Genomic DNA, 20,758 nt, shown 5'->3' on the forward strand with positions numbered 1-20,758 from the left:
GGCTCTGCTGGTGGAGACCCAGATGAAGAAGCTGGAGATCAAGCTGAGACACTTTGAGGAGCTGGAGACCATCATGGACCGCGAGAAGGAGGCCGTGAGTCTCTGACCTGTCGGTCACTGTGTTGATGTTGTAACACCTAGAGGAGGCCGTGAGTCTCTGACCTGTCGGTCACTGTGTTGACGTTGTAACACCTAGAGGAGGAGGAGGCTGTGAGTCTCTGACCTGTCGGTCACTGTGTTGATGTTGTAACACCTAGAGGAGGAGGCTGTGAGTCTCTGACCTGTCGGTCACTGTGTTGATGTTGTAACACCTAGAGGAGGAGGCTGTGAGTCTCTGACCTGTCGGTCACTGTGTTGATGTTGTAACACCTAGAGGAGGAGGCTGTGAGTCTCTGACCTGTCGGTCACTGTGTTGATGTTGTAACACCTAGAGGAGGAGGCCGTGAGTCTCTGACCTGTTCACTGTGTTGATGTTGTAACACCTAGAGGAGGAGGAGGCCGTGAGTCTCTGACCTGTCGGTCACTGTGTTGATGTTGTAACACCTAGAGGAGGCCGTGAGTCTCTGACCTGTTCACTGTGTTGTTGTTGTAACACCTAGAGGAGGAGGCCGTGAGTCTCTGACCTGTCGGTCACTGTGTTGATGTTGTAACACCTAGAGGAGGAGGCTGTGAGTCTCTGACCTGTTCACTGTGTTGATGTTGTAACACCTAGAGGAGGCCGTGAGTCTCTGACCTGTTCACTGTGTTGATGTTGTAACACCTAGAGGAGGAGGCCGTGAGTCTCTGACCTGTCGGTCACTGTGTTGATGTTGTAACACCTAGAGGAGGAGGCCGTGAGTCTCTGACCTGTCGGTCACTGTGTTGATGTTGTAACACCTAGAGGAGGAGGAGGCCGTGAGTCTCTGACCTGTCGGTCACTGTGTTGATGTTGTAACACCTAGAGGAGGAGGAGGCTGTGAGTCTCTGACCTGTTCACTGTGTTGATGTTGTAACACCTAGAGGAGGAGGCCGTGAGTCTCTGACCTGTCGGTCACTGTGTTGATGTTGTAACACCTAGAGAAGGAGGCTGTGAGTCTCTGACCTGTTCACTGTGTTGATGTTGTAACACCTAGAGGAGGAGGCTGTGAGTCTCTCTGACCTGTCGGTCACTGTGTTGATGTTGTAACACCTAGAGGAGGAGGCTGTGAGTCTCTGACCTGTTCACTGTGTTGATGTTGTAACACCTAGAGGAGGCTGTGAGTCTCTCTGACCTGTCGGTCACTGTGTTGATGTTGTAACACCTAGAGAAGGAGGCTGTGAGTCTCTGACCTGTCGGTCACTGTGTTGATGTAACACCTAGAGGAGGAGGAGGCCGTGAGTCTCTGACCTGTCGGTCACTGTGTTGATGTAACACCTAGAGGAGGAGGCCGTGAGTCTCTGACCTGTCGGTCACTGTGTTGATGTTGTAACACCTAGAGAAGGAGGCTGTGAGTCTCTGACCTGTCGGTCACTGTGTTGATGTTGTAACACCTAGAGGAGGAGGCCGTGAGTCTCTGACCTGTCGGTCACTGTGTTGTTGTAACACCTAGAGGAGGAGGCCGTGAGTCTCTGACCTGTCGGTCACTGTGTTGTTGTTGTAACACCTAGAGGAGGCCGTGAGTCTCTGACCTGTTCACTGTGTTGATGTTGTAACACCTATAGAAGGAGGCCGTGAGTCTCTGACCTGTCGGTCACTGTGTTGATGTTGTAACACCTAGAGGAGGAGGCCGTGAGTCTCTGACCTGTCGGTCACTGTGTTGATGTTGTAACACCTAGAGGAGGAGGCTGTGAGTCTCTGACCTGTTCACTGTGTTGATGTTGTAACACCTATAGAAGGAGGCCGTGAGTCTCTGACCTGTCGGTCACTGTGTTGATGTTGTAACACCTAGAGGAGGAGGAGGCTGTGAGTCTCTGACCTGTTGGTCACTGTGTTGATGTTGTAACACCTAGAGGAGGAGGAGGCTGTGAGTCTCTGACCTGTTGGTCACTGTGTTGATGTTGTAACACCTAGAGGAGGAGGCTGTGAGTCTCTGACCTGTTCACTGTGTTGATGTTGTAACACCTATAGAAGGAGGCCGTGAGTCTCTGACCTGTCGGTCACTGTGTTGATGTTGTAACACCTAGAGGAGGAGGCCGTGAGTCTCTGACCTGTCGGTCACTGTGTTGATGTTGTAACACCTAGAGGAGGAGGCCGTGAGTCTCTGACCTGTCGGTCACTGTGTTGATGTTGTAAAACCTAGAGGAGGAGGAGGCCGTGAGTCTCTGACCTGTCGGTCACTGTGTTGATGTTGTAACACCTAGAGGAGGCCGTGAGTCTCTGACCTGTTCACTGTGTTGATGTTGTAACACCTAGAGGAGGCCGTGAGTCTCTGACCTGTCGGTCACTGTGTTGATGTTGTAACACCTAGAGGAGGAGGAGGCCGTGAGTCTCTGACCTGTCGGTCACTGTGTTGATGTTGTAACACCTAGAGGAGGCCGTGAGTCTCTGACCTGTTCACTGTGTTGATGTTGTAACACCTAGAGGAGGCCGTGAGTCTCTGACCTGTCGGTCACTGTGTTGATGTTGTAACACCTAGAGGAGGCCGTGAGTCTCTGACCTGTTCACTGTGTTGTTGTTGTAACACCTAGAGGAGGAGGCCGTGAGTCTCTGACCTGTCGGTCACTGTGTTGTTGTTGTAACACCTAGAGGAGGAGGCCGTGAGTCTCTCTGACCTGTTGGTCACTGTGTTGATGTTGTAACACCTAGAGGAGGAGGCCGTGAGTCTCTGACCTGTTCACTGTGTTGTTGTTGTAACACCTAGAGGAGGAGGCCGTGAGTCTCTGACCTGTCGGTCACTGTGTTGTTGTTGTAACACCTAGAGGAGGAGGCCGTGAGTCTCTGACCTGTCGGTCACTGTGTTGTTGTAACACCTAGAGGAGGCCGTGAGTCTCTCTGACCTGTCGGTCACTGTGTTGTTGTAACACCTAGAGGAGGAGGCCGTGAGTCTCTGACCTGTCGGTCACTGTGTTGATGTTGTAACACCTAGAGGAGGAGGCCGTGAGTCTCTGACCTGTCGGTCACTGTGTTGATGTTGTAACACCTAGAGGAGGAGGCCGTGAGTCTCTGACCTGTCGGTCACTGTGTTGATGTTGTAACACCTAGAGGAGGAGGCCGTGAGTCTCTGACCTGTCGGTCACTGTGTTGTTGTAACACCTAGAGGAGGCCGTGAGTCTCTGACCTGTTCACTGTGTTGATGTTGTAACACCTAGAGGAGGAGGCTGTGAGTCTCTGACCTGTCGGTCACTGTGTTGTTGTAACACCTAGAGGAGGCCGTGAGTCTCTGACCTGTCGGTCACTGTGTTGTTGTAACACCTAGAGGAGGAGGAGGCCGTGAGTCTCTGACCTGTTCACTGTGTTGTTGTTGTAACACCTAGAGGAGGAGGCTGTGAGTCTCTGACCTGTCGGTCACTGTGTTGGTGTTGTAACACCTAGAGGAGGAGGCTGTGAGTCTCTGACCTGTCGGTCACTGTGTTGTTGTAACACCTAGAGGAGGCCGTGAGTCTCTGACCTGTCGGTCACTGTGTTGATGTTGTAACACCTAGAGGAGGCCGTGAGTCTCTCTGACCTGTCGGTCACTGTGTTGGTGTTGTAACACCTAGAGGAGGAGGCCGTGAGTCTCTGACCTGTTCACTGTGTTGATGTTGTAACACCTAGAGGAGGAGGCCGTGAGTCTCTGACCTGTTGGTCACTGTGTTGATGTTGTAACACCTAGAGGAGGAGGCTGTGAGTCTCTGACCTGTCGGTCACTGTGTTGATGTTGTAACACCTAGAGAAGGAGGAGGCCGTGAGTCTCTGACCTGTCGGTCACTGTGTTGATGTTGTAACACCTAGAGGAGGAGGAGGCCGTGAGTCTCTGACCTGTCGGTCACTGTGTTGATGTTGTAACACCTAGAGGAGGAGGAGGCCGTGAGTCTCTGACCTGTCGGTCACTGTGTTGATGTTGTAACACCTAGAGGAGGAGGAGGCCGTGAGTCTCTGACCTGTCGGTCACTGTGTTGATGTTGTAACACCTAGAGGAGGAGGCCGTGAGTCTCTGACCTGTCGGTCACTGTGTTGATGTTGTAACACCTAGAGGAGGAGGCTGTGAGTCTCTGACCTGTCGGTCACTGTGTTGTTGTAACACCTAGAGGAGGAGGCCGTGAGTCTCTGACCTGTCGGTCACTGTGTTGATGTTGTAACACCTAGAGGAGGAGGCCGTGAGTCTCTGACCTGTCGGTCACTGTGTTGATGTTGTAACACCTAGAGGAGGAGGCCGTGAGTCTCTGACCTGTTCACTGTGTTGATGTTGTAACACCTAGAGGAGGAGGCTGTGAGTCTCTGACCTGTCGGTCACTGTGTTGATGTTGTAACACCTAGAGGAGGAGGCCGTGAGTCTCTGACCTGTCGGTCACTGTGTTGATGTTGTAACACCTAGAGGAGGAGGCCGTGAGTCTCTGACCTGTCGGTCACTGTGTTGATGTTGTAACACCTAGAGGAGGAGGCTGTGAGTCTCTGACCTGTCGGTCACTGTGTTGATGTTGTAACACCTAGAGGAGGAGGCCGTGAGTCTCTGACCTGTCGGTCACTGTGTTGATGTTGTAACACCTAGAGGAGGAGGCCGTGAGTCTCTGACCTGTCGGTCACTGTGTTGATGTTGTAACACCTAGAGGAGGAGGCCGTGAGTCTCTGACCTGTCGGTCACTGTGTTGATGTTGTAACACCTAGAGGAGGAGGCCGTGAGTCTCTGACCTGTCGGTCACTGTGTTGTTGTTGTAACACCTAGAGGAGGAGGCCGTGAGTCTCTGACCTGTCGGTCACTGTGTTGATGTTGTAACACCTAGAGGAGGAGGCTGTGAGTCTCTGACCTGTCGGTCACTGTGTTGATGTTGTAACACCTAGAGGAGGAGGCCGTGAGTCTCTGACCTGTCGGTCACTGTGTTGATGTTGTAACACCTAGAGGAGGCCGTGAGTCTCTGACCTGTCGGTCACTGTGTTGATGTTGTAACACCTAGAGGAGGAGGCCGTGAGTCTCTGACCTGTTCACTGTGTTGATGTTGTAACACCTAGAGGAGGAGGCCGTGAGTCTCTGACCTGTTCACTGTGTTGATGTTGTAACACCTAGAGGAGGAGGCCGTGAGTCTCTGACCTGTTCACTGTGTTGATGTTGTAACACCTAGAGGAGGAGGCTGTGAGTCTCTGACCTGTCGGTCACTGTGTTGATGTTGTAACACCTAGAGGAGGCTGTGAGTCTCTGACCTGTTCACTGTGTTGATGTTGTAACACCTAGAGAAGGAGGCCGTGAGTCTCTGACCTGTTCACTGTGTTGATGTTGTAACACCTAGAGGAGGCCGTGAGTCTCTGACCTGTTCACTGTGTTGATGTTGTAACACCTAGAGGAGGCCGTGAGTCTCTGACCTGTCGGTCACTGTTGTTGTTGTAACACCTAGAGGAGGAGGCCGTGAGTCTCTGACCTGTTCACTGTGTTGATGTTGTAACACCTAGAGGAGGCCGTGAGTCTCTGACCTGTCGGTCACTGTGTTGATGTTGTAACACCTAGAGGAGGCCGTGAGTCTCTGACCTGTCGGTCACTGTGTTGTTGTTGTAACACCTAGAGGAGGAGGCCATGAGTCTCTGACCGGTCGGTCACTGTGTTACAATTTACAATTTACAATTTAGGCATTTAGCAGACGCTCTTAATCCAGAGCGACTTACATCAAGCAATAACAAAAGCATGGCATACATCACATATATAAAAAGTAGTTATCATGAATCATGCGTAAACTAAGAACGTAACAGTGGAGTATCTATGTTAACTATACATACTATACTATATAATATATTATACATGTGTACTATAAAGTGCTATGACTACATAAAGTGCAATTCTAGAGCTGTCTACGTAACAAGCTATAAGTCTGTTTAAAATACTATCTAAGTCTACATAATGTGCTATCTAAGGGGCTAGGCTAGGGCAAGTGCTACGGGCCATGGTGGAGTCTGAAGAGGTGGGTTTTCAGACTACGGCGGAAGATTGGGAGTGAGGCTGCAGTTCTGACTGTGATGGGAAGTGCATTCCATAGTTTTGGAGCCAGAAGGGAGAAGAGTTTGGGACGTGTGGAGCGTTGTCCCGGCGTTTTTAGTGAAGGTACCTCCAGCTTCCCTGCGTTGGCTGATCTGAGTGCGCGGGAGGGTTTGTAGGGTACGATCATACTTGTGAGATATGGGGGAGCCATGCCTTTGGTTGCTTTGAATGCCAACAGCAGTGTTGTTGTTGTAACACCTAGAGGAGGAGGCTGTGAGTCTCTGACCTGTTCACTGTGTTGATGTTGTAACACCTAGAGGAGGAGGCTGTGAGTCTCTGACCTGTCGGTCACTGTGTTGTTGTTGTAACACCTAGAGGAGGAGGCCGTGAGTCTCTGACCTGTCGGTCACTGTGTTGATGTTGTAACACCTAGAGGAGGAGGCCGTGAGTCTCTCTGACCTGTTGGTCACTGTGTTGATGTTGTAACACCTAGAGGAGGCCGTGAGTCTCTGACCTGTTCACTGTGTTGTTGTTGTAACACCTAGAGGAGGAGGCCGTGAGTCTCTGACCTGTCGGTCACTGTGTTGTTGTTGTAACACCTAGAGGAGGAGGCCGTGAGTCTCTCTGACCTGTTGGTCACTGTGTTGATGTTGTAACACCTAGAGGAGGAGGCCGTGAGTCTCTGACCTGTTCACTGTGTTGTTGTTGTAACACCTAGAGGAGGAGGCCGTGAGTCTCTGACCTGTCGGTCACTGTGTTGTTGTTGTAACACCTAGAGGAGGAGGCCGTGAGTCTCTGACCTGTCGGTCACTGTGTTGTTGTAACACCTAGAGAAGGAGGCCGTGAGTCTCTCTGACCTGTCGGTCACTGTGTTGTTGTAACACCTAGAGGAGGAGGCCGTGAGTCTCTGACCTGTCGGTCACTGTGTTGATGTTGTAACACCTAGAGGAGGAGGCCGTGAGTCTCTGACCTGTCGGTCACTGTGTTGATGTTGTAACACCTAGAGGAGGAGGCCGTGAGTCTCTGACCTGTCGGTCACTGTGTTGATGTTGTAACACCTAGAGGAGGAGGCCGTGAGTCTCTGACCTGTCGGTCACTGTGTTGATGTAACACCTAGATGAGGAGGCCGTGAGTCTCTGACCTGTCGGTCACTGTGTTGTTGTAACACCTAGAGGAGGCCGTGAGTCTCTGACCTGTTCACTGTGTTGATGTTGTAACACCTAGAGGAGGAGGCTGTGAGTCTCTGACCTGTCGGTCACTGTGTTGTTGTAACACCTAGAGGAGGCCGTGAGTCTCTGACCTGTCGGTCACTGTGTTGTTGTAACACCTAGAGGAGGAGGAGGCCGTGAGTCTCTGACCTGTTCACTGTGTTGTTGTTGTAACACCTAGAGGAGGAGGCTGTGAGTCTCTGACCTGTCGGTCACTGTGTTGGTGTTGTAACACCTAGAGGAGGAGGCTGTGAGTCTCTGACCTGTCGGTCACTGTGTTGTTGTAACACCTAGAGGAGGCCGTGAGTCTCTGACCTGTCGGTCACTGTGTTGATGTTGTAACACCTAGAGGAGGCCGTGAGTCTCTCTGACCTGTCGGTCACTGTGTTGGTGTTGTAACACCTAGAGGAGGAGGCCGTGAGTCTCTGACCTGTTCACTGTGTTGATGTTGTAACACCTAGAGAAGGAGGAGGCTGTGAGTCTCTGACCTGTCGGTCACTGTGTTGATGTTGTAACACCTAGAGAAGGAGGAGGCCGTGAGTCTCTGACCTGTCGGTCACTGTGTTGATGTTGTAACACCTAGAGGAGGAGGAGGCCGTGAGTCTCTGACCTGTCGGTCACTGTGTTGATGTTGTAACACCTAGAGGAGGAGGAGGCCGTGAGTCTCTGACCTGTCGGTCACTGTGTTGATGTTGTAACACCTAGAGGAGGAGGAGGCCGTGAGTCTCTGACCTGTCGGTCACTGTGTTGATGTTGTAACACCTAGAGGAGGAGGCCGTGAGTCTCTGACCTGTCGGTCACTGTGTTGATGTTGTAACACCTAGAGGAGGAGGCTGTGAGTCTCTGACCTGTCGGTCACTGTGTTGTTGTAACACCTAGAGGAGGAGGCCGTGAGTCTCTGACCTGTCGGTCACTGTGTTGTTGTTGTAACACCTAGAGGAGGAGGCCGTGAGTCTCTGACCTGTCGGTCACTGTGTTGTTGTTGTAACACCTAGAGGAGGAGGCCGTGAGTCTCTGACCTGTCGGTCACTGTGTTGTTGTTGTAACACCTAGAGGAGGAGGCTGTGAGTCTCTGACCTGTCGGTCACTGTGTTGTTGTTGTAACACCTAGAGGAGGAGGCCGTGAGTCTCTGACCTGTTCACTGTGTTGTTGTTGTAACACCTAGAGGAGGAGGCCGTGAGTCTCTGACCTGTTCACTGTGTTGATGTTGTAACACCTAGAGGAGGAGGCTGTGAGTCTCTGACCTGTCGGTCACTGTGTTGATGTTGTAACACCTAGAGGAGGAGGCCGTGAGTCTCTGACCTGTCGGTCACTGTGTTGATGTTGTAACACCTAGAGGAGGAGGCCGTGAGTCTCTGACCTGTCGGTCACTGTGTTGATGTTGTAACACCTAGAGGAGGCCGTGAGTCTCTGACCTGTCGGTCACTGTGTTGATGTTGTAACACCTAGAGGAGGAGGCTGTGAGTCTCTGACCTGTCGGTCACTGTGTTGATGTTGTAACACCTAGAGGAGGAGGCCGTGAGTCTCTGACCTGTCGGTCACTGTGTTGATGTTGTAACACCTAGAGGAGGAGGCCGTGAGTCTCTGACCTGTCGGTCACTGTGTTGATGTTGTAACACCTAGAGGAGGAGGCCGTGAGTCTCTGACCTGTCGGTCACTGTGTTGATGTTGTAACACCTAGAGGAGGAGGCCGTGAGTCTCTGACCTGTTCACTGTGTTGATGTTGTAACACCTAGAGGAGGAGGCTGTGAGTCTCTGACCTGTTCACTGTGTTGATGTTGTAACACCTAGAGGAGGAGGCTGTGAGTCTCTGACCTGTCGGTCACTGTGTTGATGTTGTAACACCTAGAGGAGGCTGTGAGTCTCTGACCTGTTCACTGTGTTGATGTTGTAACACCTAGAGAAGGAGGCCGTGAGTCTCTGACCTGTTCACTGTGTTGATGTTGTAACACCTAGAGGAGGCCGTGAGTCTCTGACCTGTTCACTGTGTTGATGTTGTAACACCTAGAGGAGGAGGCCGTGAGTCTCTGACCTGTCGGTCACTGTGTTGATGTTGTAACACCTAGAGGAGGAGGCCGTGAGTCTCTGACCTGTTCACTGTGTTGATGTTGTAACACCTAGAGGAGGAGGCTGTGAGTCTCTGACCTGTCGGTCACTGTGTTGATGTTGTAACACCTAGAGGAGGCTGTGAGTCTCTGACCTGTTCACTGTGTTGATGTTGTAACACCTAGAGAAGGAGGCCGTGAGTCTCTGACCTGTTCACTGTGTTGATGTTGTAACACCTAGAGGAGGCCGTGAGTCTCTGACCTGTTCACTGTGTTGATGTTGTAACACCTAGAGGAGGCCGTGAGTCTCTGACCTGTCGGTCACTGTTGTTGTTGTAACACCTAGAGGAGGAGGCCGTGAGTCTCTGACCTGTTCACTGTGTTGATGTTGTAACACCTAGAGGAGGCCGTGAGTCTCTGACCTGTCGGTCACTGTGTTGATGTTGTAACACCTAGAGGAGGCCGTGAGTCTCTGACCTGTCGGTCACTGTGTTGTTGTTGTAACACCTAGAGGAGGAGGCCATGAGTCTCTGACCGGTCGGTCACTGTGTTACAATTTACAATTTACAATTTAGGCATTTAGCAGACGCTCTTAATCCAGAGCGACTTACATCAAGCAATAACAAAAGCATGGCATACATCACATATATAAAAAGTAGTTATCATGAATCATGCGTAAACTAAGAACGTAACAGTGGAGTATCTATGTTAACTATACATACTATACTATATAATATATTATACATGTGTACTATAAAGTGCTATGACTACATAAAGTGCAATTCTAGAGCTGTCTACGTAACAAGCTATAAGTCTGTTTAAAATACTATCTAAGTCTACATAATGTGCTATCTAAGGGGCTAGGCTAGGGCAAGTGCTACGGGCCATGGTGGAGTCTGAAGAGGTGGGTTTTCAGACTACGGCGGAAGATTGGGAGTGAGGCTGCAGTTCTGACTGTGATGGGAAGTGCATTCCATAGTTTTGGAGCCAGAAGGGAGAAGAGTTTGGGACGTGTGGAGCGTTGTCCCGGCGTTTTTAGTGAAGGTACCTCCAGCTTCCCTGCGTTGGCTGATCTGAGTGCGCGGGAGGGTTTGTAGGGTACGATCATACTTGTGAGATATGGGGGAGCCATGCCTTTGGTTGCTTTGAATGCCAACAGCAGTGTTGTTGTTGTAACACCTAGAGGAGGAGGCTGTGAGTCTCTGACCTGTTCACTGTGTTGTTGTTGTTGTAACACCTAGAGGAGGAGGCCGTGAGTCTCTGACCTGTTCACTGTGTTGTTGTTGTAACACCTAGAGGAGGAGGCTGTGAGTCTCTGACCTGTCGGTCACTGTGTTGATGTTGTAACACCTAGAGGAGGAGGCTGTGAGTCTCTGACCTGTCGGTCACTGTGTTGATGTTGTAACACCTAGAGGAGGAGGCTGTGAGTCTCTGACCTGTTCACTGTGTTGTTGTTGTAACACCTAGAGGAGGAGGAGGCTGTGAGTCTCTGACCTGTCGGTCACTGTGTTGTTGTTGTAACACCTAGAGGAGGAGGCTGTGAGTCTCTGACCTGTCGGTCACTGTGTTGATGTAACACCTAGAGGAGGAGGCTGTGAGTCTCTGACCTGTCGGTCACTGTGTTGATGTTGTAACACCTAGAGGAGGAGGCTGTGAGTCTCTGACCTGTCGGTCACTGTGTTGTTGTAACACCTAGAGGAGAAGGAGGCCGTGAGTCTCTGACCTGTTCACTGTGTTGTTGTTGTAACACCTAGAGGAGGAGGCCGTGAGTCTCTGACCTGTTGGTCACTGTGTTGATGTTGTAACACCTAGAGGAGGCTGTGAGTCTCTGACCTGTTCACTGTGTTGTTGTTGTAACACCTAGAGGAGGAGGCCGTGAGTCTCTGACCTGTTGGTCACTGTGTTGTTGTTGTAACACCTAGAGGAGGCCGTGAGTCTCTGACCTGTCGGTCACTGTGTTGTTGTAACACCTAGAGAAGGAGGCCGTGAGTCTCTGACCTGTTCACTGTGTTGATGTTGTAACACCTAGAGGAGGAGGCCGTGAGTCTCTGACCTGTCGGTCACTGTGTTGATGTTGTAACACCTAGAGGAGGAGGCCGTGAGTCTCTGACCGGTCGGTCACTGTTTTGTTGTTGTAACACCTAGAGGAGGAGGCTGTGAGTCTCTGACCTGTTCACTGTGTTGTTGATGTTGTAACACCTAGAGGAGGAGGCTGTGAGTCTCTGACCTGTCGGTCACTGTGTTGATGTTGTAACACCTAGAGGAGGAGGCTGTGAGTCTCTGACCTGTCGGTCACTGTGTTGATGTTGTAACACCTAGAGGAGGAGGCTGTGAGTCTCTGACCTGTTCACTGTGTTGTTGATGTTGTAACACCTAGAGGAGGAGGCCGTGAGTCTCTGACCTGTCGGTCACTGTGTTGATGTTGTAACACCTAGAGGAGGAGGCTGTGAGTCTCTGACCTGTCGGTCACTGTGTTGATGTTGTAACACCTAGAGGAGGAGGCTGTGAGTCTCTGACCTGTTCACTGTGTTGATGTTGTAACACCTAGAGGAGGAGGCTGTGAGTCTCTGACCTGTCGGTCACTGTGTTGATGTTGTAACACCTAGAGGAGGAGGCCGTGAGTCTCTGACCTGTTCACTGTGTTGATGTTGTAACACCTAGAGGAGGCCGTGAGTCTCTGACCTGTTCACTGTGTTGTTGTTGTAACACCTAGAGGAGGAGGCTGTGAGTCTCTGACCTGTTCACTGTGTTGTTGTTGTAACACCTAGAGGAGGAGGAGGCCGTGAGTCTCTGACCTGTTCACTGTGTTGATGTTGTAACACCTAGAGGAGGAGGCTGTGAGTCTCTGACCTGTTCACTGTGTTGTTGTTGTAACACCTAGAGGAGGAGGAGGCCGTGAGTCTCTGACCTGTTCACTGTGTTGTTGTTGTAACACCTAGAGGAGGAGGCTGTGAGTCTCTGACCTGTTCACTGTGTTGATGTTGTAACACCTAGAGGAGGCTGTGAGTCTCTGACCTGTCGGTCACTGTGTTGTTGTAACACCTAGAGGAGGAGGCTGTGAGTCTCTGACCTGTCGGTCACTGTGTTGTTGTAACACCTAGAGGAGGAGGCTGTGAGTCTCTGACCTGTTCACTGTGTTGTTGTTGTAACACCTAGAGGAGGAGGCCGTGAGTCTCTGACCTGTTCACTGTGTTGTTGTTGTAACACCTAGAGGAGGAGGCTGTGAGTCTCTGACCTGTTCACTGTGTTGTTGTTGTAACACCTAGAGGAGGAGGCTGTGAGTCTCTGACCTGTTCACTGTGTTGTTGTTGTAACACCTAGAGGAGGAGGCTGTGAGTCTCTGACCTGTTCACTGTGTTGTTGTTGTAACACCTAGAGGAGGAGGCTGTGAGTCTCTGACCTGTTCACTGTGTTGTTGTTGTAACACCTATAGAAGGAGGCCGTGAGTCTCTGACCTGTTCACTGTGTTGTTGTAGGAACACCTAGACCGGTGGTTCCCAGTGTTGTTTTCGTCCACTAAAACTATGACGAAAAATGTTCGTCGACTACCTTTTTTCACTGACGAAAACGTGTGGTTGCAGCTGGAACAGCAGAGGCAGCAGCTGCTGACCGAGAGGCAGACGTTCCACGCCGAGCAGCTGAAGCATGCAGAGATGAAGGTTCGCCAGCAGAGGGAGCAGCAGAGCCAGGCTGCTGGATACGCCATGCAGCAACACGCAGGTCTGTCTGGACACCATACAACAGTGGTTTTCATATCAATGCAGTGAAATGTAATGAGTCCCAGGATGCAGGGATAGTCTGTTAGAAATGAGTCCCAGGATGCAGGGATGGTCTGTTAGAAATGAGTCCCAGGATGCAGGGATGGTCTTTTAGAAATGAGTCCCAGGATGCAGGGATGGTCTGTTAGAAATGAGTCCCAGGATGCAGGGATGGTCTGTTAGAAATGAGTCCCAGGATGCAGGGATGGTCTTTTAGAAATGAGTCCCAGGATGCAGGGATGGTCTTTTAGAAATGAGTCCCAGGGATGCAGGGATGGTCTTTTAGAAATGAGTCCCAGGGATGCAGGGATGGTCTGTTAGAAATGAGTCCCAGGGATGCAGGGATGGTGTTTTAGAAATGAGTCCCAGGATGCAGGGATGGTCTTTTAGAAATGAGTCCCAGGATGCAGGGATGGTCCTTTAGAAATGAGTCCCAGGATGCAGGGATGGTCTTTTAGAAATGAGTCCCAGGGATGCAGGGATGGTCTTTTAGAAATGAGTCCCAGGATGCAGGGATGGTCTTTTAGAAATGAGTCCCAGGGATGCAGGGATGGTCTTTTAGAAATGAGTCCCAGGGATGCAGGGATGGTCTGTTAGAAATGAGTCCCAGGATGCAGGGATGGTCTGTTAGAAATGAGTCCCAGGATGCAGGGGTGGTCTTTTAGAAATGAGTCCCAGGGATGCAGGGATGGTCTGTTAGAAATGAGTCCCAGGATGCAGGGGTGGTCTTTTAGAAATGAGTCCCAGGATGCAGGGATGGTCTTTTAGAAATGAGTCCCAGGGATGCAGGGATGGTCTGTTAGAAATGAGTCCCAGGATGCAGGGATGGTCTTTTAGAAATGAGTCCCAGGATGCAGGGATGGTCTTTTAGAAATGAGTCCCAGGGATGCAGGGATGGTCTGTTAGAAATGAGTCCCAGGATGCAGGGATGGTCTTTTAGAAATGAGTCCCAGGATGCAGGGATGGTCTTTTAGAAATGAGTCCCAGGGATGCAGGGATGGTCTGTTAGAAATGAGTCCCAGGATGCAGGGATGGTCTTTTAGAAATGAGTCCCAGGGATGCAGGGATGGTCTGTTAGAAATGAGTCCCAGGATGCAGGGATGGTCTTTTAGAAATGAGTCCCAGGATGCAGGGATGGTCTTTTAGAAATGAGTCCCAGGATGCAGGGATGGTCTTTTAGAAATGAGTCCCAGGGATGCAGGGATGGTCTTTTAGAAATGAGTCCCAGGATGCAGGGATGGTCTTTTAGAAATGAGTCCCAGGGATGCAGGGATGGTCTTTTAGAAATGAGTCCCAGCATGCAGGGATGGTCTGTTAGAAATGAGTCCCAGGGATGCAGGGATGGTCTTTTAGAAATGAGTCCCAGGGATGCAGGGATGGTCTTTTAGAAATGAGTCCCAGGGATGCAGGGATGGTCTTTTAGAAATGAGTCCCAGGATGCAGGGATGGTCTGTTAGAAATGAGTCCCAGGGATGCAGGGATGGTGTTTTAGAAATGAGTCCCAGGATGCAGGGATGGTGTTTTAGAAATGAGTCCCAGGATGCAGGGATGGTCTTTTAGAAATGAGTCCCAGGATGCAGGGATGGTCTTTTAGAAATGAGTCCCAGGATGCAGGGATGGTCTTTTAGAAATGAGTCCCAGGATGCAGGGATGGTCTTTTAGAAATGAGTCCCAGGGACATTTTATGAGTCCCACTTCAACGACGTTAGGAGTCAAATTTTGCCATTTTTACAAATTGCAGCATTTAACTCCCATTTCATTTTATATGGTTATAATGTGGTTATATTCATGTAGAAAACAAAAGAAGAAATTATTATTATAACTAAAGCTAGCAACATAAACTAGAATAAAAACAGTACAGTAGTGCATCCCGTGGATTCAGAGGTCGTTGTTTTATTGCGTCCCTTAACTATATGATTTGATTTGATTGATTCTTTATTTAAGTGTCATGCTTCAGAAGAAGCCCCGCCCATATGGACTTACAGGACACTTTTTACAGTTTACATGAACAATTACAATAAACCGACATGACGGTTTGCAAACAATGATCAATTGAATACCAAACTGACACTCCAGATCCTTACGAGCAGATTACATAATATATAACATAAAATAAAATACACCATTAGGCCTGTGACAGGAGACACATGGACCTACTTGAAGAGCTGGGATTGTCTTCTACTCCAGAGGCTCTAGAAACAAACTGGGCTGTCCTAAATACTTCATCATTAAATAACCAGTCTAACTTCTGTCCATCATCTTCCCAGAATAGATCAGGATTTCTTTGTTGCATTACCTCAAACAGTGGAACCCTCAAATCATCATACAGGGTACAATAAAACATAAAATTAAATTCATTTTCCACATCATCATCAAACTGCGTTTTGCGATGCAAAATGCACCCTATTTTAATCTCTGTCAATGTCCATTATTTATTCACTATTTGAGCCACGGACCACCGTGTGATGACATTTAGCCTCTCAGACCCAAAAATATCGTTATCGTTATGTTGTGTTATCGGATGCGTGCTTATTCTGTCCTTGCTCCGTTTGGAACCTCTATATCATCCGTTATCAGCACCTTTGAATGGGGCCAGTATGGCCATACTGGCATACTCACTGTTTCAGTATGTCATTATCACCTGTTGTGACGGGTGATAATGGTATTTGTGTGTCACTGATGTCGATGACGGAGGCGCTAGCCGAGCGAGTCGCCGTGCCGAGCGTTGCGGCGGCCACCAGACCCGACTCGGCGCCGTTCGAGTTACGTCCCGATAGGCAGAGAATAGTAGTAGCCCCTATAGTATCCATGCGCCGACAAGAGTTGGAAATGACACGTTCAGCAGCGGGGAGTCCTTGACCAGGCTATGTTCAGCCAAGGGGTGAGTATGCCAGTATGGCCAAAGGTGCTGATAACGGATGATTTCGCCGATTCAATGAAGAGAGAACGGTCGGATCCGCTGATTATAAGCGCGACATGACATCTCCCCAGACCTAGTAGTGGGGCTGATTATAAGAGCGTCATGACATCTCCCCAGACCTAGTAGTGGGGCTGATTATAAGAGCGTCATGACATCTCCCCAGACCTAGTAGTGGGGCTGATTATAAGAGCGTCATGACATCTCCCCAGACCTAGTAGTGGGGCTGATTATAAGAGCGTCATGGCATCTCCCCAGACCTAGTAGTGGGGCTGATTATAAGAGCGTTATGACATCTCCCCAGACCTAGTAGTGGGGCTGATTATAAGAGCGTCATGACATCTCCCCAGACCTAGTAGTGGGGCTGATTATAAGAGCGTCATGACATCTCCCCAGACCTAGTAGTGGGGCTGATTATAAGAGCGTCATGGCATCTCCCCAGACCTAGTAGTGGGGCTGATTATAAGAGCGTCATGACATCTCCCCAGACCTAGTAGTGGGGCTGATTATAAGAGCGTCATGGCATCTCCCCAGACCTAGTAGTGGGGCTGATTATAAGAGCGTCATGACATCTCCCCAGACCTAGTAGTGGGGCTGATTATAAGAGCGTCATGACATCTCCCCAGACCTAGTAGTGGGGCTGATTATAAGAGCGTCATGACATCTCCCCAGACCTAGTAGTGGGGCTGATTATAAGAGCGTTATGACATCTCCCCAGACCTAGTAGTGGGGCTGATTATAAGAGCGACATCTCCCCAGACCTAGTAGTGGGGCTGATTATAAGAGCGTTATGACATCTCCCCAGACCTAGTAGTGGGGCTGATTATAAGAGCGTCATGACATCTCCCCAGACCTAGTAGTGGGGCTGATTATAAGAGCGTTATGACATCTCCCCAGACCTAGTAGTGGGGCTGATTATAAGAGCGTCATGACATCTCCCCAGACCTAGTAGTGGGGCTGATTATAAGAGCGACATCTCCCCAGACCTAGTAGTGGGGCTGATTATAAGAGCGACATCTCCCCAGACCTAGTAGTGGGGCTGATTATAAGAGCGTCATGACATCTCCCCAGACCTAGTAGTGGGGCTGATTATAAGAGCGTCATGACATCTCCCCAGACCTAGTAGTGGGGCTGATTATAAGAGCGACATCTCCCCAGACCTAGTAGTGGGGCTGATTATAAGAGCGACATGACATCTCCCCAGACCTAGTAGTGGGGCTGATTATAAGAGCGACATCTCCCCAGACCTAGTAGTGGGGCTGATTATAAGAGCGACATCTCCCCAGACCTAGTAGTGGGGCTGATTATAAGAGCGTCATGACATCTCCCCAGACCTAGTAGTGGGGCTGATTATAAGAGCGTCATGACATCTCCCCAGACCTAGTAGTGGGGCTGATTATAAGAGCGACATCTCCCCAGACCTAGTAGTGGGGCTGATTCGTGCCATTAGACCTAGCATTGATATTGACCTGTGGGTCATCATCTCTCTACAGGTCAGGCCGTGCCCGGCAGGATGCTGCCAGCTGGAGGAAACGGACAGAGCAACATGGCCGCTCGCCACCCCGGAGCCCCCAACGGCATGTGTGAGTCACTGGTTGTTTTTGTTTTTTTTGCAGCAATTTTAGATTTTAGTTTGTCATCGTTTTTTTTTATTAGGTTTCTTTATTTAGTTTTAGTCACATTTAACCCATTTAGGTCTTCTGAAAGAATTCATATTCAAAGATTTGTGCTGCATTTTCACGATTTTTCAAAAAATAGCAGACCTACAAGTTCATAGCGCGGCACTCGGTGCCGCGCTATGAACTTGTAGGTCTGCTATTTTTTTAATAGCTATTTTTTTCAGTAGCTAAAGTATAACATAATGCTTAGTTAAAACACCAAAAGGGGTTCCCGCCCAGAATGGGTTAAGTCACCTGGAATGTCTTAGTGTTAGTCTAGTTTTAGTCGACTAAATATACAGTTGATTTAGTCGACTAAAATGTATTTTGGCATGCCTTGATGCCGTCGCAATGACTGATTTTACACTTGCTGAAAATAGCAGATCTACAAGCTCACAGCGTGACGCGTTGTGAGCTTGTAGATCTGCTATTTTCAGCATGCAACCAAGTGTAAAATGACGTATACTGGATCTCTTTGTCCACTAGTCCCTTCCTAACATTTGAGTCTAGTTTTTATTTGTTGACGAAATTGTCAGCATATTTAGTCTTAGTTTTAGTCATCGCAGCTTCGCTTTCATTTAGTCTCCATTTAGTTTTCGTCAGTGAAAAAAGGTAGTCGACGGACATTTTCCGTCCTGGTTTTAGTCGACGAAAATAACACCGGGGTGAGTGCGTTCTCTGTCATGGGTCACAGTTCTGGAGCATTTGAAGTTCTGGAGCATTTGAAGTTCTGGAGCATTTGAAGGTCCAACTAGCAATATGTTCAGAATCATCTGTAAAACGCTGATGGTCAAAGAAATATGAATATTGCAGATCTACAAGCCTTTCTTTCTTTATTTCTTTCGTTCGTCACAGATCCGTCCTCCCAGCCTGATGGGGTGGCCGCCTCCCAGCCTGGACCCCCAGCCTCTGGCCATAGCTAAACGCACGAGCACACACACACACACACACACACACACACACACACACACACACACACACACACACACACACACACACCTACACACACCTACACACACACACACACACACACACACACACACACACACACCTACACACACCTACACACACACACACACACACACACACACACACACACACACCTACACACACCTACACACACACACACACACGCCCTCCCTTCTACATGTACATAGGCTGTGTCAAGTATACCCGTCTCTTCACGGTTGGGTAACGTGCGGTCAAGTATTCACGTCCTCCTGTCCTGAAGCAGTTTATCACGTATATACATGGTGTGTGTGTGGTTGTTTGGGCTCAACTCCATGTCTCTGTGAAATATTGATGTCGTGTCTCCCCAGAGTCAAAGGAAACGTGACAGACTGAACTAACTGGGCTCATTAAAGTTGTTTTGTATGAAACTTTACCTGCTGTGTGTCTATATTGGTGTTCTGTGTCTCTCTCTCTCTCTCTCTCTCTCTCTCTCTCTCTCTCTCTCTCTCTCGTGGATTCAAGGTGAATCGGTTGCCATGACTGATTTCAGTCCCATAGAAGCCAGCATGTCTATTTTCGGTTATTTTAAGATTGGAGCATTTGGATGGTCAAATATATCAATATGTTCAGAAGTATCTCCCATAGAATCTTAATATTCTTGTATATTTCATATAAAATAAAGCCTCAATCTGTGATAGTCGCCTGACTCTGCTCTCAAACGAACACTTGGAACAACCTTAAAGCAAACTCCGCAAACTGCCCCTAATGTTTTATTTAGCTGCCAGGGGCAGGTGGGCGACCCTTAGTGTTTTATTTACCTGCCAGGGGCAGGTGGGCAACCCTTAGTGTTTTATTTAGCTGCCAGGGGCAGGTGGGCAACCCTTAGTGTTTTATTTAGCTGCCAGGGGCAGGTGGGCAACCCTTAGTGTTTTATTTAGCTGCCAGGGCAGGTGGGCAACCCTTAGTGTTTTATTTAGCTGCCATGGGCAGGTGGGCGACCCTTAGTGTTTTATTTAGCTGCCAGGGGCAGGTGGGCAACCCTTAGTGTTTTATTTAGCTGCCATGGGCAGGTGGGCAACCCTTAGTGTTTTATTTAGCTGCCATGGGCAGGTGGGCAACCCTTAGTGTTTTATTTAGCTGCCAGGGGCAGGTGGACAACCCTTAGTGTTATATTTAGCTGCCAGGGGCAGGTGGGCAAACCTTAGTGTTTTATTTAGCTCCCAGGGGCAGGTGGGCAACCCTTAGTGTTTTATTTAGCTGCCAGGGGCAGGTGGGCAACCCTTAGTGTTTTATTTAGCTGCCAGGGGCAGGTGGGCAACCCTTAGTGTTTTATTTACCTGCCAGGGGCAGGTGGGCAACCCTTAGTGTTTTATTGAGCTGCCAGGGGCAAGAGGGCAACCCTTAGTGTTTTATTTAGCTGCCAGGGGCAAGTGGGCAACCCTTAGTGTTTTATTTAGCTGCCAGGGGCAGGTGGGCAACCCTTAGTGTTTTATTTACCTGCCAGGGGCAGGTGGGCAACCCTTAGTGTTTTATTTAGCTGCCAGGGGCAGGTGGGCAACCCTTAGTGTTTTATTTAGCTGCCAGGGGCAGGTGGGCAACCCTTAGTGTTTTATTTACCTGCCAGGGGCAGGTGGGCAACCCTTAGTGTTTTATTTAGCTGCCAGGGGCAGGTGGGCAACCCTTAGTGTTTTATTTAGCTGCCAGGGGCAGGTGGGCAACCCTTAGTGTTTTATTTAGCTGCCAGGGGCAGGTGGGCAACCCTTAGTGTTTTATTTAGCTGCCAGGGGCAGGTGGGCAACCCTTAGTGTTTTATTTAGCTGCCAGGGGCAGGTGGGCAACCCTTAGTGTTTTATTTAGCTGCCAGGGGCAGGTGGGCAACCCTTAGTGTTTTATTTAGCTGCCATGGGCAGGTGGGCAACCCTTAGTGTTTTATTTAGCTGCCAGGGGCAGGTGGGCAACCCTTAGTGTTTTATTTACCTGCCAGGGGCAGGTGGGCAACCTTTAGTGTTTTATTTAGCTGCCAGGGGCAGGTGGGCAACCCTTAGTGTTTTATTTAGCTGCCAGGGGCAGGTGGGCAACCCTTAGTGTTTTATTTAGCTGCCATGGGCAGGTGGGCAACCCTTAGTGTTTTATTTACCTGCCAGGGGCAGGTGGGCAACCC

The 20,758-nt window shown here is 49.5% G+C and overlaps 1 protein-coding gene across 1 annotated transcript; it reads left to right on the forward strand.

Annotated features, from left to right (window-relative positions):
- The first annotated feature begins 6 nt into the window (after positions 1-6).
- Positions 7-19,024, forward strand: LOC306918476 (uncharacterized protein). The gene is made up of 4 exons (XM_079531378.1): positions 7-94; positions 12,895-13,033; positions 17,482-17,571; positions 18,502-19,024. Exons 1-4 carry the CDS (start codon positions 23-25, stop codon positions 18,567-18,569), a joined length of 369 nt encoding a protein of 122 aa, XP_079387504.1. The 5' UTR covers positions 7-22; the 3' UTR covers positions 18,570-19,024.
- Positions 19,025-20,758: the final 1,734 nt, after the last annotated feature.

Source organism: Electrona antarctica, assembly GCF_951216825.1.
Source record: "Electrona antarctica genome assembly, contig: scaffold_387, whole genome shotgun sequence".
Lineage (NCBI taxonomy): Eukaryota > Metazoa > Chordata > Actinopteri > Myctophiformes > Myctophidae > Electrona > Electrona antarctica.